General features: G+C 33.3%; 1 protein-coding gene across 2 annotated transcripts; it reads right to left on the bottom strand.

Annotated features, from left to right (window-relative positions):
• Window positions 1-1,446: 1,446 nt before the first annotated feature.
• LOC113782075 (serine/threonine-protein kinase Nek6-like) lies at window positions 1,447-7,335 on the bottom strand. Of its 2 annotated transcripts, XM_027327996.1 has the most exons (14): window positions 7,203-7,335; window positions 6,610-6,676; window positions 6,263-6,328; window positions 6,080-6,126; window positions 5,747-5,792; window positions 5,585-5,665; window positions 5,371-5,413; window positions 5,237-5,286; window positions 3,698-3,779; window positions 3,543-3,592; window positions 3,367-3,440; window positions 3,184-3,235; window positions 2,069-3,112; window positions 1,447-1,702 (listed from the first exon to the last, which is right to left on the bottom strand). In XM_027327996.1, exons 1-13 carry the CDS (start codon window positions 7,319-7,321, stop codon window positions 2,075-2,077), a joined length of 1,815 nt encoding a protein of 604 aa, XP_027183797.1. In that variant the 5' UTR covers window positions 7,322-7,335; the 3' UTR covers window positions 1,447-1,702; window positions 2,069-2,074. The 2 variants fall into 2 exon arrangements, with proteins under 2 accessions (XP_027183797.1, XP_027183790.1); XM_027327989.1 differs by lacking the exon at window positions 1,447-1,702 and having other exon boundaries at window positions 1,708-3,112.
• Between the last annotated feature and the right edge of the window lie 14,813 nt (window positions 7,336-22,148).

The following is a 22,148-nucleotide window of genomic DNA, read 5'->3' as shown; positions in this document are numbered from 1 at the left end:
CACTGCGCGTAACATCGGTAGCACACGGTGTAACTTTCTTTATACATAACGTAATTTTAGAACACTTTTTTGTGGGACCCACACATGATGTGAAAATCGAATTACCACATGTGATCTGAGCCGCACAAATTTTTGGGCCAAAATCACAGCCGTGAACTCGCAGGAACGGTTGTCAGAGACAACCGTTCCTGCCCCATTTCCAGCTGAGACCAATGCTGACGCACGACATTTAAGAAATCTTGGTGCTTCAGCCACCCATTAAGAAATTTGAAAGACCCTTTACCCCGCGAGCCATTAGAAGATTTGACCAATAAAGAGGAATGATCAGATCTTCCTCTACCTAAATGTGTTCCATGCACAAAACTAAAATCCATATTCCAATCAGCATTCATTGCCACTCTGTCAAGTCGCTGCCATACACACTTATTTGTCCAAATAAATTCTAACCAATCAAACAGCACCTCCGAAAGTCCCGCATTTGTCAGAGCCATAACAAAGTCGTCCATATCTCCTATCCTTGGCGGAGCGCCTCCTCTTCCCTCATTAGCTGATGCCATTACATTGAAGCCCCCCTCCCACCATCCAGGGGCCAGTTATCTCTACTGATCGAGCCTCCAAAGCTGCCCACAATGGACGTCTAGCAGTCCTAGAATGCTTCCCGTAGAACACAGAGAAACATGTTCAAAGTTGTAAACCGAATTCAAGTGCTACTAATTTACTTTAGTTTTAGTGTTTTCCTGCTCAGACTTGGAAAAAAAAAACATTTGGTTTAGTGTTTCGATAACCTCTGTGTTGCTAGCATCTTATATGAGTTTTAGAAACAATGGTTGACTTTGTTACAGTGAAACTCAAATTGGCGAGGTAATTGTAATGTTGAAAACTGTTAAAGAAATGGAGATTTGGGAAAATTGTAAACATTCATATACAGTTTTCCCGAATCATATACAAAGAATTATGCCTATATACAAAGATGCAAAATTGTAAACTCAAATAGGCATATTTGTAGGAAAATTCATATACAAAGAATTATGCCTATATTTATAGGCTTATACAAAATGAATCTAAACAACTATTACATTGAACCTAGACTAGTTTATATAAAGAAACTTCTTAATTGATGCTAATCAGCTAATTGATACACTAAATTTCTATATTAATATATGGATTTACTTTTTATGCATTGATAGCACAGTGATTTTTTACACTAGTAGTTATGGATGTATGCTACATGTACATGATTTGAATTTTAAATTTGAATTCATATTATATAGTATGATTTAAACCTGTTAGTCTAAAAGAAAATTATACACTAACAGTGTATTAAAAAGTTATCCTTAACATATTTACATTAACAAAAATATAGGGAACTAATTGAAATTGTCCAAAATGTCAAAGTAGGATTGCAAAATTACCAAAATTTAATGAAGACATTACCACAGAATAAACTCTATCAGATAGCAGTGCCTATGTTAAATCTTGTTGGCATCCTTTCATATAATTGTTATATGATGCCAATTTTTGCGGCTGAAGTGTTTAACCAAGAAAATGCCTGCCCCGAGATGTGCTGATAAAACACAGGAATCAAAGTTATAGTGACATCTCAGTTTGCTCCTAGTTGACTTTGTATACCACCAAAACGCAGACACTGGTTGCAATGATCTTCACGAGCAGCAATACGAAGAAATGAAGCAGAGAGATTTATCTATGATCAAATAACTAAGCAGAATCATCATTCTGGCAAAGTAAACAAAGATTTAGCCAAGAAAAGCAATAAAACAGTCAGCTGAAGAGAACTAGCTATGGTAGTAGATCATTAGCTGGTTTAGATTTTAGCAATGTCAGGACTATGCCCAATTTTACTCCAAATAATCTTCTGAACTTCTCCAATTCTGCCTTTTGTCATTTTAAAACCATTCATATTCTGAGTATATCTCATTTTTGTTTTCTAGCCTTAATGAAGTCAAGTGATTTTCTCGTTTTCAGTGGCACATACCCTAGTTAGTCATATAAGAACTCATTCTTGTAATAGATATATTTCAGATAGCTAAGATAATTTACAGGAAAATACCAAGCTTCATGCCCCTTGTTTTTGAATATTAAGGAGTCCCTTTGTCAACCAAATTGCTGTTTCTCTTGATGATACAGCTTCTTCCCCAAATGGCTTCAACACCCCAGCAAGTTCTTCAATCCTTTCCCGCTTAAGTAGCTTTGCACAAAGTTCAAGTAATGATTCCAGGGCATCTGCTCTTTCTTGGCTTGCTGTATCTAATTTCATTCTGAGTTTGCTGATATGTAGAAAATTTTGCATGCTGATTGATGACGTTTCACCAACTTCCTGACTTAGATTGCTACTGTGAACATTTTCTGCTCTCATGGAGGACTGTTGATCATTTACTTTAGCTCCTCCTTGATCTCTTGAAAGTCCAGTTGAGGTGTTTTCTGTAACTGAAATCATAGAGTACGATTTTGAGAATTCCTCTCTATAATTTCTCGAGGATGGTCCTGGGTTATGTTCTAGAGCCACTGTAGCTTCCGGTGATGTTTGCTCTTCGTCTTCAAGAAGCCAATTAATGTATAGAGACACATGTGGCTTTTCCATTCTTCTGTGCAGTTCCTGTAAACCTCCAGCCTCAGATTCTCCATAAATTTTTTGAGGTGCATGGGCTAATTGTTCTGTATCTTCATGCTGATCAGTTAGAGTGCTGCTTGACGAGGTTCTGGAATTGAAACCTTTTGTTTTTCTTATGTAATTGTAGCCTGCTCTATCACTTCCATCAGTTTTAGGTATTTTCTTGAAAGAGCCAACATACTGCAACTGCATTGTTTCACTGCTGGCTTTTGGGATCTTGGATGCAGGCAGTTTAGCTCTGACTACATTACCTTGGAGCAGGTTGATATTTCTATTGACTGCTTCAACACCTTGCATCTGTTTTACCAGATTCTCCTTTCCAGATTTTCCATCCTTTCCTAACTTGGGCTTGCCAGACAGTTGACCCTGCGGTGCCTTGTGTTTTGAATTCTTTGTAGACTTTATTGGAACGAAGACTGGAGATAAGTTGTGGTATTGAGCAATGTATGGCTGTAAATGCGGATGCCTCAAGAGCTCTGCTGCCTAATGCATGAAATGAGTGAATTAAGTGATTGCTTTTAATATATTGGGTGATTGATAGTATTGCTACTAACCGTTGGTCTGTGTTCAGGATTTTTCCTAAGCATGCTTCTGATCAATTGCTTCCTGATGAGCAAGGGAACATTATCTCATCTTTTCCATTAGCCAAGCTAATAATTTTACAACAAAAATACCTTCTGCAAATACTGATAGGGAGTCATTGGAAGTATTAAATAATGAAAATGTTATTCACTTACAATGTGGTGGAATACACTGTTGGGATTGGAGATACTGTCGACTTAGTTATTCTGTTTACAAGTCCAGCCATATCCTGTTTCAGTAATGTTCTAAAGGGTCATTCTCTATGAATTTGACTAAGAAAGTGGCGGGTAATTAAAGAAAACTGACAGAGGTAGATCATGCTGAAACTTACAGAAGCTCTAAATGGTGGTTGGTGAGCAGCAATCTCAAACATACAGCAGCCTGAGAAGTTGGAAAACTCATTTGTGGTGAAACTTAGGGCACCAAGCTACCAAGCTCCCAAAGTTGAAGAACAAGTTTAATAGAGCAAAGAACTAGTGTAGTTACCTAGGGACCAGATATCAGATTTGTAGCCATAAGGTAAATCTGCAAGGAGCTCTGGGCACATGTAGTTTGGAGTGCCAACCACCTAGATGGTACACACAAGCAAAACCATTTAGATCCATGCAAGCTGCTAGTTGACCAAAATTTTTGTAGTCTAAATACTATATTAAGGAAGTCACATCAGATTAAAAGAAAGAAGGGAAAAAAAAAAAAACAGAAACTAAGTTACAGATGCAAATGCATTGTTTAGATCATTGGATAATTAAGATTTCAGGTTAAGTTCCTCCAATACCTCTGTGGTTCTTCAGTTTGGTTGATTAACATCATGGTTGACTAGAACTTCTTGATTCAATGTGCATTATGGTACGGTGCTTGCTTAGTCAACTAAGAAGATCAATTATAAGGAAGTGTTGGCCATAGGAATTGCTGGAATATGAAAAACAGCAAAGAAACAAAAAAAGAAGGCCCAGGAGATCTATTCCTTTACTACGAGCTCTACCTTCCAAGTACATATTTGTAGTAAACGCTGCCTATTCTGAAACCTCTTCGTTCTTCCCTTTGATTCTTTTTTAGCTTTTCTTCCCTTTGAATATTTGTTTACTAATTAATTGATTACTTGATTTGTAAGGGGACTTATATGTTTATCATTTTAGCCTTGAACCTGCAGAATAGTGCTGATTGTGTATGAATTTATCAAATACAGCTGATCTAACTATTCTGTCAACCATATTATGATGTTTCCATGTCTCAGATACTGCAAAATTAGAACAGTACACTTTTCGTCATTTGTGAATTAATCATTACCTTGAGTTCTGCTTTACATGAACAGATACGAAAATACAGACTGGTATGATATGTTGCAGAAAATATGAGCAGGTATATAGTCCCTCGTAATAGCAAACAAGTGGCACATTTTTCCTCTTTCTTGGTGCCTTCTGTTGAAGTAGGAAGGGCATGAAGGGAATAAAGGATTTCATTGTAATCTTTCTGGATCAATGGAGAAGGTTATAACAAGAATTATTAACTAGCCAGGAACCATATCTGCATTTCATATTTCACGGCTGATCTCCATGATAGTTTTCATCATCCCGTTGTACACTGAGCACAGAAGAAAGATTGTGCCGGCATACTAGTGAACCAATTTTTCTAATTGATGTTTTCGTTCATGGTTATATGGGACAAAGTAGATCATTTTTTTTACTGTGTTGTACTTTTATGCCCATAATAAGCATATCTATGAGAACATTTCTGATAGATGATAAAATCCAAGTCCTCTTTCAGGTGCATTTGTAATTTTAACCTGTGCAATTATCTGACAGAAGCATCAATTTCTCCCCCACTTGGCAATCTAATGTACAAACTTTGCTTGTCAGATGATAGCATGTCAAATAGCACATTCATCTTTCCACTCGTTTTCTTCGAGTTATGAGGGTTCTACCTTAACAACCTTTACTACTCTAATTGTTGCACTTAATTCTTGCAGACATTCATCTGACATATTAGAGCAAGGCCTAATAGAAAGGGAAAGAAACAAGTCCTTACTGAAGAAGTAAGACCATCTTTGGTTAGAAGTTTTGCAAGTCCAAAGTCACCTGCATACAGGTTGAAAGATGTGTGAAATGCAACATGATGGCTGGCATGTTCCAGAATTTTCAAATTTTCTTTTTCTTCATTACCCAGCCTGATATCATGGCCTCGTGTGAGGAAAATATTTGAGCACTGCAGTGAAGAACAATACACTCTATTCAGCATTTAACAGTACATATTTCATGAAGAACATTGCACTCTATTCAGCATTTAACAGTACGCTTTTCATGTTTAATTTGACAAACAAATGAGAACTTAAAGCTGCAGCCTTATGTTTTTCAGGATAATCAGAACACAGCATACCTTGATATCCCTGTGAAGTATGCGATTTGAGTGAAGATAGTCCAGAGCTATCAAGAGCTGAGTCATCCACTTACAGAGCTTCTACAAGGGGAACAAGCATCAGGCATGCACTAATTTTAAGGCCTTAAAGTTTCTAGCTAGATGATGTTTAACACTTCTTACCTCTTCAGGAAAGAAGGTCCCCCCAGCTTTCTTGACCATCTTAGTCCTGCAAAATCAGCAAAATAGTTGTGTCAGCAAAATTTGAAAGCACCATCTAATACTAGTGCTCTGAATAAGAGAAGAATCATTGTAGTAATGACATTATGGCCTTGTAGGAGCAGTAAATTGATTTGGAAGTACAAGAAATGGTCATAAACTGCTCTCTCAAGCAGTATAAAATCAATTATATCGAGTTTGCAGTTTCTTCATATGTTAATGGCTAAAAAAAATCACTGATATAAATCCTTGTGCATTCAACTGCTAAAGGCTTTATTCGATGTAACTGCAACTTACATGTCTCCACCTTCACAATAACTTGTGACGATACATACAGAGGAATCCTGGTTCAATTCAGAATTCGTTTAGTTTTAAAAGAAATTGAGCTAATCTGACCTGCATGAAATTTTTATGGACCTGGGAGGGAATTATTGGCTAATTGAAAATCAAGACATCTTTTAAGAAGGTATTTCAACTTACCTTTTCCACCCATGCATCTTTGTATTGTACAATATGGGGATTATTCAGCTTTGCCATCAAATTCATCTGCAATAATTGGCCTAAAGAAGCATAAGAACGACCCCCAAAAAAAAAAGGGAAGTTTACTAGTCGGTTAAGAAGTAGTTAACATTAGCCGAAATCATCCAAAATTATGCAAAAAGGAAAAAAAGAAGAAAGAAAACACAGTGGTCCCGATGATTAATTATAGTCATCTAGCTGGTAATGATTTCTTCTTCACTAATAAAAACTTGAAGCGGATAAGAATCTCAGTCACTACAAGTTATTTAGTACATTAAGAAATGAATGCTGGAAGTGTTTAGTATAACCTCTTGATGTGCAGTTCGCTGAAATTTCACCGTTTCTTTAGCTAGACGAATTTTCTTCAGCACATACCTAAGAATAAGAAAAACCCCAAAAATGAACAGAACTCCCATAGATTTCGTTGGAGAAGATAGAAAGCAAGATAGTCAATTTTTCAATATCTACATAGTAGTTCCTTTTCGTCATCCTCTCAATTAACTAATTAAATAGTCCCCAACTTACAACCGCTCCCCCCCCCCCCCAACCACCCATCCCCAACTCACCCTAAAAAAAAAAAGGAGGTTCATCTCTAAGACCCTAAAATAGAAATAGGGAAGGTTCTGCATGCACAAGAAATATAATTATGCTGATTCCTTACCCACCCCAAAAAATAAAAATGAGCTGCAATTTAAAAAGAAATTTGTTGTAATAACATACTAAGCCGTTTCAGTATTATGGTTAAGAACTATTGATTGGACATCAACAACTTAATGATTTACCTGAAAGAGAATACACAGACAAATAATAAAGATGAATAGACAAAGCATTATTAGTTCTAGGGGACAGCAATTTACATATCAAACAATGCAAAAAGAGAGAAGCTTATTAAGTTTTGTACTTCTTTTTCTCTATCTTGTGATGAACAAGTAACGCTGCTCCAAAAGCACCTCTCCCAATCTGCTCTATTACTTCGTAATCTTCCATCTTTGATTTAGCTTCCCTGTTGACACTTTCCATGAAATCCCTCTCAAGGCAAAGCTCAGAAAAGGCAACAGGAAATATAGCTGAAGGACTTGAGCCATACTTGAGTGGGATGGCTACTGAACTTCCCTTTTTATAGAAATACGTATTTGCTATGGCACCACCTGAGCATCAATGGAATTCAAGGCAGGTTTCAGCACTCAGAAACAGAAGGAAATGAAATCACAGTAAAAATCTGGTGGAGCCGGATTCTGTTATATCAGTGTGAATCATAAAAGCACCGTGAAGAACAAACACTAGTGCATTTAATGGAATACAAACATGTAGGCACAACACTATAATTATAAATGTGAAGTATTTTAAAGATAATCAAGAAAAGTGTGATGATGAATTTCGATTCAAACCCATGAGTTGAAGGCAAGGAAGGATTACACCTCTATGAATTTTGATTGAAAAAGGAGGGAAGATTTGAGGCAAAAGCAAAGTACTAGTGAAAGAAGGGAAAACCCAAAAAAGTTCTTTGTGACGGGTATGCAAAGGCTGCAATTTAAACAAAAGGCTTAGTTTGCTTGCTTCTTTAGATTCTTTGCATGTTATGATTGCCCCATTTGGTTGGTAGGTCATACTCATCAACTGAAAATGGGAATCCTGGATAATTTTGGTGTAAATGACTTTTTTTGTTTGATAAAAAGCAAAATTCATTAAAGTTCATTAAAGGATTGATAGAGATCATCTGATTTGATTTGCGTCACTGTCCTAATGACAGGTTAAACATGCATTACAAATCACATTTTTGCAATTTACCAAATATAATAAATCTGAAAAACTATAAATAGATTGAAAAAATACAAAAAAATTCAAAATCTTCCAATAAGATAGATAAAAATTTTGTATTGACAGTCTCTTCTATGTCTGTTGGAAGCACCATATCTGCTTCTCATTGGCTAACTTTAATCAAATGTAAAGTTAACGTTTGAATATCATGATATAGGTAAATTTGGGTATGGATATGTTTAAAATTCAGGAATAAATGAAAGTGAATAATGTTCCATTTGTGAGGTTAACCACGAACTCATACTAAATCAGAATAACTAATTGGTTGAGAAGTATTTAAAATTCTCAAAATAATAACACTTGTAACTTTGGTATATTGTGAATTTTAAATGCTGAAGTCGTCATATAGAATATGTACTTGTATTACTCATATTAATATTCATTTTGAATTTTGACTAGTACAAAAATTTTGACTGTCTAACATATGAATTTTGTACATGCTAATATGACAATTATGAGCCCCGCGTGAATGGTCCAGCGGCAGCGCCTCTCACCAGTGAATCTTGAGGTCACAAGTTCGAGTCTCCGCTCCGCTGGATTCCTCCGCGCACTTAACGTGTTCGGGCCGGGTTGGGGCGCCGGGCCCGGGTTGCAGGGGATTAGTCGAGCCCCGTAAGGATTAACCCGGACACCCCTGTGTCGACAAAAATATATATATATATATATATATATATATAATATGACAATTATGAATACTAACTCTCATGAGCCGAATTATGTAGTTTTTTTTTCTAATACAAAAAATGGTGAAATTTAAGAAGTAGAGATGGCGAAATTTAAGAAGTAAAGATGGAGAAGGGAGATTTAAACTCTGAATCTCTAAATACTGAAATCAGAGCCTCAAGTGCCTTAAATGAAACCTTAAGTTTTGCTGAAGGATGACCTAAGGGCGTAAAAATATTACTAGTACAAACAGAACTATTAATGTGTCTGATTTGCTGAATGGGCCTACATGCCTTCTGACGTTTCACCGGAAATGAAGAGATTCATCCGGCAGGGTCCATACATTAGGCTGCCGAACTAATGAAAGGGTATCTGTCTATCAATTTGATTGGTTTGTTGGCAAGCAGTTTAGGAATAGTTTATTTGATTATGTAAGAAGCGTACATTTGGATTTCAATTAGCGTTGGTAAACATATTTTGTCCTCTTTTCGTTGGTTGTTCAAATGGTGACAGAAAATAGTTAAAAACTACAAATATATTATATTGTCGTCCTGGCACTTTCATTGGCTAGTCGTGGCATCAATAATGACAGGTGGAGGGCCATTGATTAATTGGTTTTACCATTGTCAGGTACTTGTCATTTGCCTCACCTTGCGAGCTCAAGAGAGTATAATTCCCAAAGTTTTGTCAAGGGAGCAATTATCCTCAACACCCAGTTTGAAGATATAACTTTGCACAATTCTCCAAATTTTATTGTTATAGGGTAGGAGTAGAGGTTTCAAAATGATTGACTTAGACGGGTTTGGATTGAATAAAATGGATAATGGATATAAGTGAGTCAACCTATTTATATCCATTTAATTAGATGGGTATAAATGGGTAAGTCAAAAAATGAATTGGATAACCCAATTATCCATTTATAACCTATTTATTTTAACTTTTTGTAAACTCATTTAAATTCATTTTTGCAAATTAAGTTATCAATTTATACCATCCTTTGCACCCATCATTAGTTTTAAATATTTACTTATAATGTTCAATAAACCTAATTACTAATTTTTTTTCTCATCTGTACTTTATGTCACAAAATTACATGCTATTTAATAATTGAATAATAAGAATATAAATATTTGAACTAAATACTATAAAAATTAACATGAAAACTTAATCCAAAAATTTTGAATCCCTAACATTTTTTCATGTATAAATTTAAAATTTCATTTTGGAAAGATAGGAAAAGAGGTTAAAACTTATCATCAATTGATAATGCTGAAAAATAAGCCAATTAACAAACTAAGAGAAAATAAAATGATAAGATAAAACCAACAAATAATAATAATGAAAAAAAGTAGTTAACATCATAATAAAATGAAAAATCTGAAGAAAAAAAATGGGTGAGGGAAGAGAGGAAACTTGGGGGAAGACAATTCTAAATGAGTTAATTGGATTTGATGGGTTATCTAATAATACCAATATGCAAAAATTTAAGATATCCATACCCATCTATTCATGGGCGGGTATGGATAAATTTAGCTAAATGGGTTGATTTGCCACCTATAGGTAGGAGTTAGCGTATAGGTAATAGGTAGCGAGTGTGCTTGAATAGTAAATTTTTTGAAGAAATTTTAATTTTATTGTATTATAAATATATATTTTTTAATTATTTTCTATTTAATTATTTAAAAATGACAATTGTTCCAAGTTTTTTGGGGCTGAAGGTCTACCAGGGATTTTTAAAGCACTATTGCTTTTGTTGTAAAACTAATAAACTACTATAGTATGAATGGAGATATTAGAAAAAGAAGTAGAGAAATAGAGAATGATATTCTTATATCCCAACAAATACAAAAGTTCTCCCAAAAGGTGTCAATGTACCTCTATATATAGGTAATACAAGATTAAAGGTATATCAATCCTATTAAACACCCATTACTACAAGAATATGAAGAACCCTATGAAACGGTTCCTTCACTACATGAATAGATTTATGAATTGTAACTTCTATACATAATGTAGCAATAAATCAAGAATTAATCCTCTTGGGAATACAAAGGGACATCCATACTTTTAGTTGTTTCATAACACTCTCCCTTGGATGTCCATTACACAAAGAATATGTTTCGTTAAAACCTTACTAGGGAAAAATCCATCGGGGCAAAAACCCTAGTGAAGGAAAAAGAGTGCACTATTCCTGTGTATTAATTTCTCCCCCTGATGTAAATATCATTTGATATCTTTTAATCGTCGCATTCCAATATTCTTCACCAATTTCTCAAATATTGCAGTTGGCAATGTTTTAGTAAATAAATCTGTTAAATTATTATCTACTCGGATTTGTTGCACATCAATTTCACCATTCTTTTGCAACTCATGAGTAAAAAAGAATTTTGGTGAAATATGTTTCGTCTTATCTCCTTTAATATATCCTCCTTTCAATTGGGCTATACAAGCTGCATTATCTTCATATAATATAGTTGGAGGATTTTCTTTTTTAGAGGATAACCCACAACTCTTTCGGATATAGTGGGTCATTGATCTTAACCAAACACATTCTCGACTGGTTTCATGAATTGCTATTATTTCAGCATGATTCGATGAAGTGACGGCTAATGGTTGCTTTGTAGATCGCCAAGAAATGACTGTACCTCCATATGTAAATGGATAACTAATCTGAGATCTTGCTTTATGCGAGTCAGATAAATACCCAACATCAACATAACCAACCAATTCAGATTTGGATTTATTTGAATAAAATAAACCAAGATCAATTGTTCCTTAGAGATAGCGAAAAATATGTTTAATACCATTCCAATGCCGTCTTGTGGGCGAGGAACTAAATCTAGCTAATAAATTCACTGCAAATGATATATCAGATCTTGTAAAATTAGCAAGATACATTAATGCACCAATTGCACTGAGATATGGTACTTCAGGACCAAATGTCTTCATCTTCCTCTCGTGGTTTAAAAGGATCCTTATTAGGATCTAGTGATCTGACGATCATTGGGGTACTTAATGTATGTGGTTTATCCATATAAAATCGCTTTAATACATTCCAGGTATAACCAGTTTGGTGAACAAAAATTTTACCTTTCAAATACTCAATTTGTAAACCAAAGTAGAATTTTGTCTTTCCAAAATCTTTGATCTCAAATTTTTTCTTCAAATATTCAACACTATTTTGAATCTCTTCAGGAGTTCCAATCAAATTTAGATCGCCAACATATACAGCAATTATTACAAAATTTGATCCATTTTTCTTGATAAAAATACATGGACATATTGGATCATTAGTATAACCTCCTTTAGTTAAACATTCACTAAGACGGTTATACCACATACGTCCAGATTGTTTGACCCCATACAAAGACCTTTGTAATTGAATAGAATAAATATCTTTAGGATTTGATTTGCATGCTTCAGGCATGTTGAATCCTTCGAAAATTCTCATATAAATATCATTTTCAAGATTTTCATATAAATATGCAGTAACGACGTCTATTAGACGCATATCTAGTTTTTCAAGTACTGCAAAACTCACAAGATATCTAAATGTAATAGCATCCACTACAGGCGAATACGTTTCATCATAATCAAATTCAGACCTTTGTGAAATAAGATTTTCAAAGGCTAGGATGCGGTAGACATAAACATGGTAATGATCCAATTTTTTCCTTTAAATATTTTATCTTTTGAGTATGTTCTTCTGTCCAAGGTTTTGGGTCTTTCTTTAGTCTATTAAATAGTATAGAACATTCTTGCCTTAATTTAGGAAAGAAATCTGCTATATAATTTAAACATCCTAAAAACCTTTGTAATTGATTTTTATCTTTTATTTCATCTGGAAATTTAGTAGCAAATTCTAAAGCTCTATTTATTGGTTTTATGGTTCCTTGATATATATCATGTCCTAAAAATCTTACTTTTGTTTGAAATAATTTCATTTTTGGGGCTGACACTACTAATCCATTCTTTTTGACTGTTTTTAAAAATATATTTAAATGTTTAAAATGTTGTTCTATTGATTCTGAAAATATTAATACATCGTCTATATATACAATACTGAATGAACTATAGGAATTAAAAATATCATTCATTATATTTTGAAATTCTGATGGTGCATATTTTAATCCAAATGGCATTACGTTCCATTCATAATGTCCAAAAGGTGTTGTGAATGCTGTTTTGTATCTATCTTTTGGTGTTATTAATATTTGCCAATATCCTGATTTTAAATCAAATTTAGAAAATATTTTTGCATTAAATAATCTGTTAAGCAAATCCTTTTTATTAGGAATGGGATATCTAATATATTGTAAAACTTTATTTAATGGTTTATAATTTATAACTAATCTTGGAACTCCTCTTTCTTTTTCAGCTTGATTCATTACATAAAATGCAGCACAACTCCAAGGTGATTTTGATGGTGTTATTAATCCTTTGTCTATTAATGTTTTTATTTCTTTTTTACAAAATTCTAATAAATCAGAATTCATTTGTATTGGTCTAGCTTTTGTTGGAATATTCTTTTCATTAAATTCTTTTTCATCAACTTGAATATAAGATTTATCAAAAAAATGGACATTGTAAAGCATGAAAAACATTGAATTTTTCTTTTTATTGCCCACACTCAAAGTCAATTTTCTTTTTGGCACATTAATTATAGCCCCTCCAGTAACCAAGAATGGCCTACTTAAAATTATAGGCATGCTAGTATCCTCTTCCATATCCAAGACAAGAAAATCCGTAAGAAAATAAAATTTGCCAACTTTAATGAGCATATCTTCTATTAACCCTAGTGGATATCGCATCGAACGATCAACAAGTTGTAGAATCATCATGCTAGGATTAAGCTCGATAAACATTAATTTTCTAAAAATTGATTAAGGCATTAAATTCACACTAGATCCGAGGTTACATAAATGTTCATCAATGAAAATATTCTCAAAATGACAAGGCACAGTAAAACTCTCTAGATCTTTCATCTTAATTAGAAGATGATTTTAAAGCACTACACTACACTTATCAGTCAAGGGGATGGTTGCAAATTCCTCGAATTTTTGCTTATTGGATATGATCTCCTTAAGGAATTTTGCATAGGTAAGCATATTTGCAATGGCTTTGCAAATAGGATATTGACTTGTAGCTTCTTTAACATTTCCATAAACTTTTGATAACATCCCTCATTCTCTTTCTTCTTCAATCATTGAGGGAATGGAATGGGAAATAAAATTAATGTTTAGCACAAGAAATATCATTAGGGAATTTTGTGACGCCCCGAAAAAAATGAGTTTGAGAACCTGGAAATTTTCTAATTTTCTAGGGTTTATTTTTTTAACGCCCGCCTTTTCTACATTTTCTTGATTAGAAAAATTCCCCAGATAAAGTTTATGAGCAAATATAGTTTTCAAATGATTTTTCTAGTATCGGTTAGTTTTTGAGAAATTAAAAGCGTATTTTGGACGTGGGACCCGCAAGTGCGGTAAATGCATTATATTTTTGACAACTTGTTGGAATTTTGTATTAAGTGATATTATTTTACAATGTGTTAAGATATTTGTATTGGAGAGACAAAAAGATAAGATTAAAACCCTAAAGGACCATTTGTCACAAAACCATTGGACCTTGACTTTTGACCAAGACTTTTCTAACTTTACTAAAACCAATTTGGACCCAATTTCTCTCCATTTTAGCTTGTTTTGGACGAAATTTTGAGAGAAAAAGAGAGAGAAAATCCAGCATCTTGCACTTCAATTTCTTGTCCAAATCTTGAGTTCCAACCGATGAAATTGCAAATCACTCCATAAAACTTGCTAGCTAAGGAAGATTGAAGCTCTTGGTGGAGTTGTTTTGGAAGAAAAATCCCTAAGTCATCACCTTTCTTGATATTTGAAGGTATCATGTCTAACCATCCTTTCTTTGTTCTTGATTATGCTAAATTAGAGACTTGTGATGGCTAAAGAGATGGTTTTATGGATTATATCTTGATTTTGGTTGAATTGGTGAAGTTTTATAATTATTGGGGATTTTTCTGTTTTCATATGAGTATGATTATGTGGTTATGTATGATGATTGGAAATGATGTTTAATGATTTTAGAAGGTGGAAAAAGTGGAAGATTGCAAGTAAATTCTGTTTTGGAAGAAATCTGGAAAATTAGGGTTCTTGGTTCTTCATTCTGTCCGAAATTTTTGGTCCTAGATAGAGGCCGAATTGGCCTTAGCTCAAAGCATAAAAGTTGTAGGGAATGACATTTTAAAGGTGTCTACAAAATTTCAGGTCAATCAGAGTAGCGTAGAGTGAGAAAAGTCGAAATTACTATTGCTATTCTGGTTTACCCGAAATTGGGATTTGCGACTGTAATTGGTTGTTTTGGCTGGAATTTCTTCCGAATTGGATGTTGAGGCGTTCTGATGAAATTTAGCCCTGTTTCTTATCTTTCAGCTGGTTTTGGAATTTCTGGATTTGGACTTGGAGAGCCTGAGTTATGATGTTTCCGCTAGAATACATTCTGTGAATCTATTTTTGTGATTCTGGTATAGTTTCTTGCATTTTTGACCTGGTTACACTTGAAACTGGGTTGTGTGACCTTCTACAATATTGTAGCCCTATCTCTTAGCTTCGAAACGGTGGGTCTTTCACCTTCATCCGACAATCGTAGCTCCTTTGATACCATTACCGCAAAATGACGTCAAAACTATTTTTCTGGTTTTGAGCTTAACTTTCATTTCCGGACTTTTCCCTAGCTTGACTTGTCTTTGTACTACTTGGAGTTTGCTGAATGGTTATTGGATGAACTTGTTGTTGTGTGTGTACCTTTGGGTTGGAATGAGGAAATCATGAAGCCATGACGGCTGGAAAAGTAAGCAAATTTAGGGGAAGTGCTGTCTGAACTTTTAAAGGATTTGTTTGCATTGAGTTTGTGATCTAAAACTTGGGTTTGAGCAAGGCAATGATACATGATGGATGATTTTTGAGCCATTGAGGTGAGTGACCTCAAACTATTTCTAAAGTTATTTATGAACCTTTTTCTGCATTATTTACTTTTAAACTGTTTCCAAAGTTACTTTTGAACTGTTTCTTGCATATCATGCGTGCTTACATGTGAGTGTTCCTTGTTTGCTATATTTCCTTGACTTATTGGCTTGTTATTATTGATTGATAATGTGTTAAGTGCTTTCAATGATTGTTAAAACAAGTTTTCTAGGCGAGTGTGTACTTTATCGCACTCGACCTAAATAAATATGAAATTTTCAATGATTAATGATTGAATGCTAGTTGCGCATGAATGTAAGCCGTTTGGCTGAATTGGGCCCTGCCCTTCGTTACCGATCGACTCGAGCCAGAAGCGGACTCGGTCGGGCGATATGGTGACCCTGAGTGAATTTGGTATACTCGAGTATTACCTTGTAGTCCGGCTACGTCCGGATGGGTGGAGTCCGACTACGTCCGGATGGGTGGAGACCGGCCAACGTCCGGAAAAAAAAAAGATGAACGAATAAAAAGATGAACGAGGGATTATTTATAAAAAAATGAACGTATCCTTTTCATGAATGTTACTATCGCTTTCCATTATACATGTTTCTTGAATTATTGATACTCCATATTTAATGTTTTGTAAATGCTGTAATCGTTTCTGGACTTATCATTTGATTTATGACATCATTGAAAAGAAATATTGTTAAATCGATTTGATTACTGATTTTCTGGTTACTCGCTGAGCTTCTAGCTCACCCCAAAAATATTTTATTCCCCTCCACAGGGCTCAAGGCGAAGGCAGGACTTGTTGTGCTTATTCACGTGAATGGATGGCCTTTATGTTGTACAATTTGGATTTGGAATCATTTTATGTATAGTTGGGAATTGTTTCCGCTGCATTTGTGATATGTAATTATTGGAGACTTGGATGTATATTTGTGGACCATGTGATGTATATTTGAGGTTTATTCTTGTAATTCATTTGAGGACTTTAGTGAACGACTGAGTCCCGGCGAGAGCCGGGCAGGCGGCCCGCCGAACCCTCTGGTTCGCCCTAGGGGGAGGTGGGGCCGTCACAAATTTTAATTCTGATAACATTTATTCTGAGTTTTCATTTGTGAGTGAGTTGGAGAGTATTCTGATTGATTTTGATTTATAACTTCTGGAACAGGAGTTTTATATTTAAAAGTTGAAGTACTTTCTAAAGGAAAATTTATTTCAGTTGATTCATAATTAGAATGTCTTGCTGGTAACCAAGAATAAGTTGAATCATGTTTTTCTCTTAATGATGAAAATCTTATTAGGGTATTGCCATCAGGTTTTTCTATAATGTCTTCTGCAATTGTTTGTTCTATATTTCTTGCTATTTGTGGATTTTTAATTTCAAATTCACTAGGTATAGTTATTTCATTCCATTTTAATCTTTTCGGAGTATAAGTTGTAGGTCTATCTGCATCTACTTGTAATAAAATTGTTTCTTCTTTAAGAGTTGGAGTCATTATAAATTTAGGATTTAGATGAGAAGATAATGGTCTATAATATATTCTATATATTACTGCAAAATTCTTTGTATGTTTTTCAAATTCATTTCCTTGTAGGTGAATATCTAATATTACTGAGTTCAGAATGTGTGGGTCTGTTAAATCTATTGAAAAGTTTGGAGCACAGTTAAAATATATGGGTCCATTACATACATTTGTTTGAATCATAGGAAGTAAAGAAGTTTTATATCTTTTGAGTCTAGTATCTCTTAATGCTAAATATATTGGGGCGTCTACTCCTAAATGGAATAGAGGTTTTACTGCAATTTGTATTAAACCTATATGAATGTATCGATATCCTTTACTTCAATATTTCTGAATTGTACTATGATTTAGTAATGGAATTGATTGATATTCTTCTTGAATAGATATTGTTTCTTCATGTGTTTTAACTGATAAAGCTGTTTTGAAATCTAACGGGTCTATTCTATAAATATGTTCTATTTTTTCTTCTGGGATTGTCCAATCTGAATTATTTATAGGCATATGATATTCATGACTTTGTACTATATTATCTTGCTTTGAATTAGATCCTATTTTTAATTGTCTAAGAAAGACAGCCATGTTTAATATTTATTTAAAGTTTTACCTAATCAGGAACAACTGAGCACTATGCCTGGAACATCCTATCCTGGACTTACCAACGGTCGCACAAGGCTTCAAAGTCTTACCAATGAGTTCGGTAAAAGTTTAATAAAATATGTAAACATAAATGCATGAATTAGCCAAATTAAAATAGAGAGTAATTCAAATAAGGTAATAATAACTCAAAGTCTTAAATATGCATGATACGTGTGGCTCTGGTACCACTTCTACCCAGGCTACTTCTTTCTATTGAAATGTTCATAGAAATTTAGTATAAAATTGGACTTACTAATAAATTAGAGTGGCCTTTGATAACGGAAGCTTGTTGAATGAAGTAATCCTTGATCTTCTTATTAAAATATTTGGAGAATGATACAAAAGAGGTTGAATAAAAGATGTTTAAGGAGATTTTTAAATACAATAGAGAAAATGACATTTCAAAAATGGTATGCTTTAATAACTATTACTGTAGAAGATTTCAAAGAAACACATGTAGCTCTAATAGATAGTGGAGCTGATTCAAGTTGTATTAAAGAAGGAATAATTCCTACCAAATATTGTGAAAGAACAAATAAAACATTAATGGCAGCAAATGGAGAAAATTTACAAGTAAAATATAAATTTACAAAAGGAGCAATATGCAATAATGAATATTGTATCAAACATAATTTTATAATTGTAAAAAATATAAATCATGATATAATATTAGGAACACCTTTTTTAATTCAAATTTACCCATTTGCAGTAAACCATGAAGGAATTTCAATAAATATAATGGAAAAAACTGTTACTTTTAAATTCTTAACTCCAATAAGACAAAGAGAATTACAGACATTACAAACATCTTCTATTTATAAAACAATAAATACCATTACTGAAGTACAACAACAAATAAATTATATTAAAGAAGAAAAATCTTATTTAAAAATTGAAGAACAATTAAAAGAAAGTAAAATACAAAAAAGAATTTTAGAACTAGAAGAATTATTACAAAAAGAAATTTGTGCAGATATTCCTAATGCTTTTTGGGATAGAAAACAACATATGATAGAATTACCATATGAAAAAGAATTTAATGAAAAGAATATTCCAACAAAAGCTAGACCAATACAAATGAATTCTGATTTATTAGAATTTTGTAAAAAAGAAATAAAAACATTAATAGACAAAGGATTAATAACACCTTCAAAATCACCTTGGAATTGTGCTGCACTTTATGTAATGAATCAAGCTGAAAAAGAAAGAGGAGTTCCAAGATTAGTTATAAATTATAAACCATTAAATAAAGTTTTACAATAGATTAGATATCCCATTCCTAATAAAAGGATTTGCTTAACAGATTATTTAATGCAAAAATATTTTCTAAATTTGATTTAAAATCAGGATATTGGCAAATATTAATAACACCAAAAGATAGATACAAAACAGCATTCACAACACCTTTTGGACATTATGAATGGAACGTAATGCCATTTGGATTAAAAAATGCACCATCAGAATTTCAAAATATAATGAATGATATTTTTAATTCCTATAGTTCATTCAGTATTGTATATATAGACGATGTATTAATATTTTCAGAATCAATAGAACAACATTTTAAACATTTAAATATATTTTTAAAAACAGTCAAAAAGAATGGATTAGTAGTGTCAGCCCCAAAAATAAAATTATTTCAAACAAAAGTAAGATTTTTAGGACATGATATATATCAAGGAACCATAAAACCAATAAATAGAGCTTTAGAATTTGCTACTAAATTTCCAGATGAAATAAAAGATAAAAATCAATTACAAAGGTTTTTAGGATGTTTAAATTATATAGCAGATTTCTTTCCTAAATTAAGGCAAGAATGTTCTATACTATTTAATAGACTAAAGAAAGACCCAAAACCTTGGACAGAAGAACATACTCAAAAGATAAAATATTTAAAGGAAAAAATTGGATCATTACCATGTTTATGTCTACCGCATCCTAAAGCATTCATGATAGTTGAGACAGATGCATCAGAATTAGGATATGACGGTATATTAAAACAAAAAAGAGAAGAATCAAAGGAAGAATTAGTTAGATTTCATTTAGGAACATGGTCTGACCCTCAGAAAAATTATTCAACAATTAAAAAAGAAATTTTATCAATAGTTTTATGTATATCAAAGTTTCAAGATGATTTATACAATAAAATTTTTTAATTAGAATAGACTGTAAATCTGCAAAAGAGATTTTACAAAAAGATGTTCAGAATATAGTTTCAAAACAAATATTTGCTAGATGGCAAGCTATTTTATCTGTTTTCAATTTTGAAATTGAATTTATAAAAGGAGAAAATAATTCATTACCAGATTTTCTTACTAGAGAATTTTTACAAGGACATGGATCGTGATATGATGGTCCAAAGTACTGATCGAGAATATACAAATTATTTAAGAACTCAAAGAGATTCTCCTAAACTCTTAAACAAAGAAGCAGTTCTTCAATCCAGAGGATATCAATATTTTATCCAGACCAGAAATGGAAGACAAAGTATTCCAGCCTATCAAATTTCCAAACATGATGCAGTATATATTCAGCAAAGCCATTTCACAACTCTTACACCAAAGGAGAGAGCTTTTCTCATACAAAGAGAGATTCAGAGAAACACTATTAGAATTCAAGTTCTACGAAGAGCAGGAAGGAATGAAGATTTTCTTCAACATTACAAAGATCAAAATAAACAATTATCTAACCAACTTAAAGATGTTGTTTATTGATTTTGCAGGAAAATGGATTCAAAAGCAGGAAGTTCTAGACCCAAGACTCCTCAAGATTATGAGATGAGTTTTACTCCTGTAACCCAAAATAGATTCCAATTATTACAAGACTTTCCAGCATTGACTTATAGTCAAGCTGCTTGCACTCCAATTTCCTCTCAAATTAGACCAATTCAACAACTGCCAAAAATTCAAGAAAACCCACTGAAAATACTTATTTTACAAAACCATTTCATCAGCATATTACCTTAACCAGATTCCAAGAACTACCATTATATTCTACACTCAATCAGATTACTCAAAGAATCTTTCCTCAAAAGTGTTATTGGCAACCTGATGATCCTTCAAAAAATTTGGATTATTATGAGTTAATTCTTACAGATACTCAATCTGTAGAAATATTCCCTATTTCACATAAAAAGAATCCAAATATAATTAGTCATTCCAAGTGTATAATAAAGAAAGTTTGTTCACCTAATGAATGGACTTCTCTTTATTCTAAAAAATCATTTTCAGTCAGATTCATTCCGGATGGCTTCACATATCAAGATTACAAAATGGCCTGTTATCGTGCTTTTTTAAATCGACCATTCAACCATTCGTGGTTCTTCACATTCAAAGAAAGCTGCAACAGAGAATTTCCATTATGGTTTAACCATTGGTGGCAATGGTTCGGTCCTCAAAAAGAAATTCTACCCCCCAATGTTCTTATGGGATTTCAAACCTACCTCAAAAAAGCAAGGGGGGAAGAGTACACAAGATCAATATTATTCCATATGGAATTCAAAGTACCATGGATTTTTTGCCGGAGCTTCAAAATTCACCAAGAATTAGAAAAATCACTTCCAATGTCATTAGTTAGAGAATTCAAGATCAAATGGTGGACATGATTCAATCAAGAATTTGGAGACCAAGCAAATGTGATAAGATTCCTAACTATTGGAGACAAACTGAAGTGGACAAATCAGTCAACCACTTCAACCACTATGACAACCACTCCAACCACTATGCCAACCACTCCCAAAAAGAAAGATAAAGAAAAAGGTGTCAGTATGGCATCCGAGGCAATCTCAAACGACTTTTTGATGAAAAAGATGATGCAAAATCCCGAGATGCTGAAAGAATATTTGGACTATTTACAAAAGCAAGATAAGAAAGAAGAAACCGACAAAATTGAAGAGTCAGCTGGATCATCCGAATCTACTTTTGATCCTTTCGGAGGACCATGCGGACAAGACCCAAATGACTTTTAAAGAAAGATGTCGGCCACATTTCAGAGAAAAAGGCAAATGAAATTGAAATGAAGATGAAATGCAGATGGCGATGCTCCTATAAATAGATTCAAAATCAGAAGAGAAAGCATCGCGGAACTATCAGTGAACAAATCTTCCTTGTGTAAAAATCCTTAGAAAAATCTCCTCAAACCTCTTTTATTCAACTACTCTTGTATTCAACCTCTTTTGTATCATTCTCAAAATATTTTAATAAGAAGATCAAGGATTACTTCATTCAA

Source organism: Coffea eugenioides, chromosome 1, assembly GCF_003713205.1.
Source record: "Coffea eugenioides isolate CCC68of chromosome 1, Ceug_1.0, whole genome shotgun sequence".
Classification (NCBI taxonomy): domain Eukaryota; kingdom Viridiplantae; phylum Streptophyta; class Magnoliopsida; order Gentianales; family Rubiaceae; genus Coffea; species Coffea eugenioides.
This window is presented reverse-complemented; position numbering and strand designations above follow the sequence as displayed.

What these genes read in the sequence shown, in the direction of transcription:
- LOC113782075 (XM_027327996.1), bottom strand. Translation starts at nt 7,321, where the DNA reads ATGGAAAGTGTCAACAGGGAAGCTAAATCAAAGATGGAAGATTACGAA. An exon ending in AGCGAACTGCACATCAAGAG is followed by an intron (nt 6,329 to 6,609) that starts GTTATACTAAAC and finishes CAATTATTGCAG; the next exon opens with ATGAATTTGATGGCAAAGCT. An exon ending in TACTTCACAGGGATATCAAG is followed by an intron (nt 5,414 to 5,584) that starts GTATGCTGTGTT and finishes TCTTCACTGCAG; the next exon opens with TGCTCAAATATTTTCCTCAC.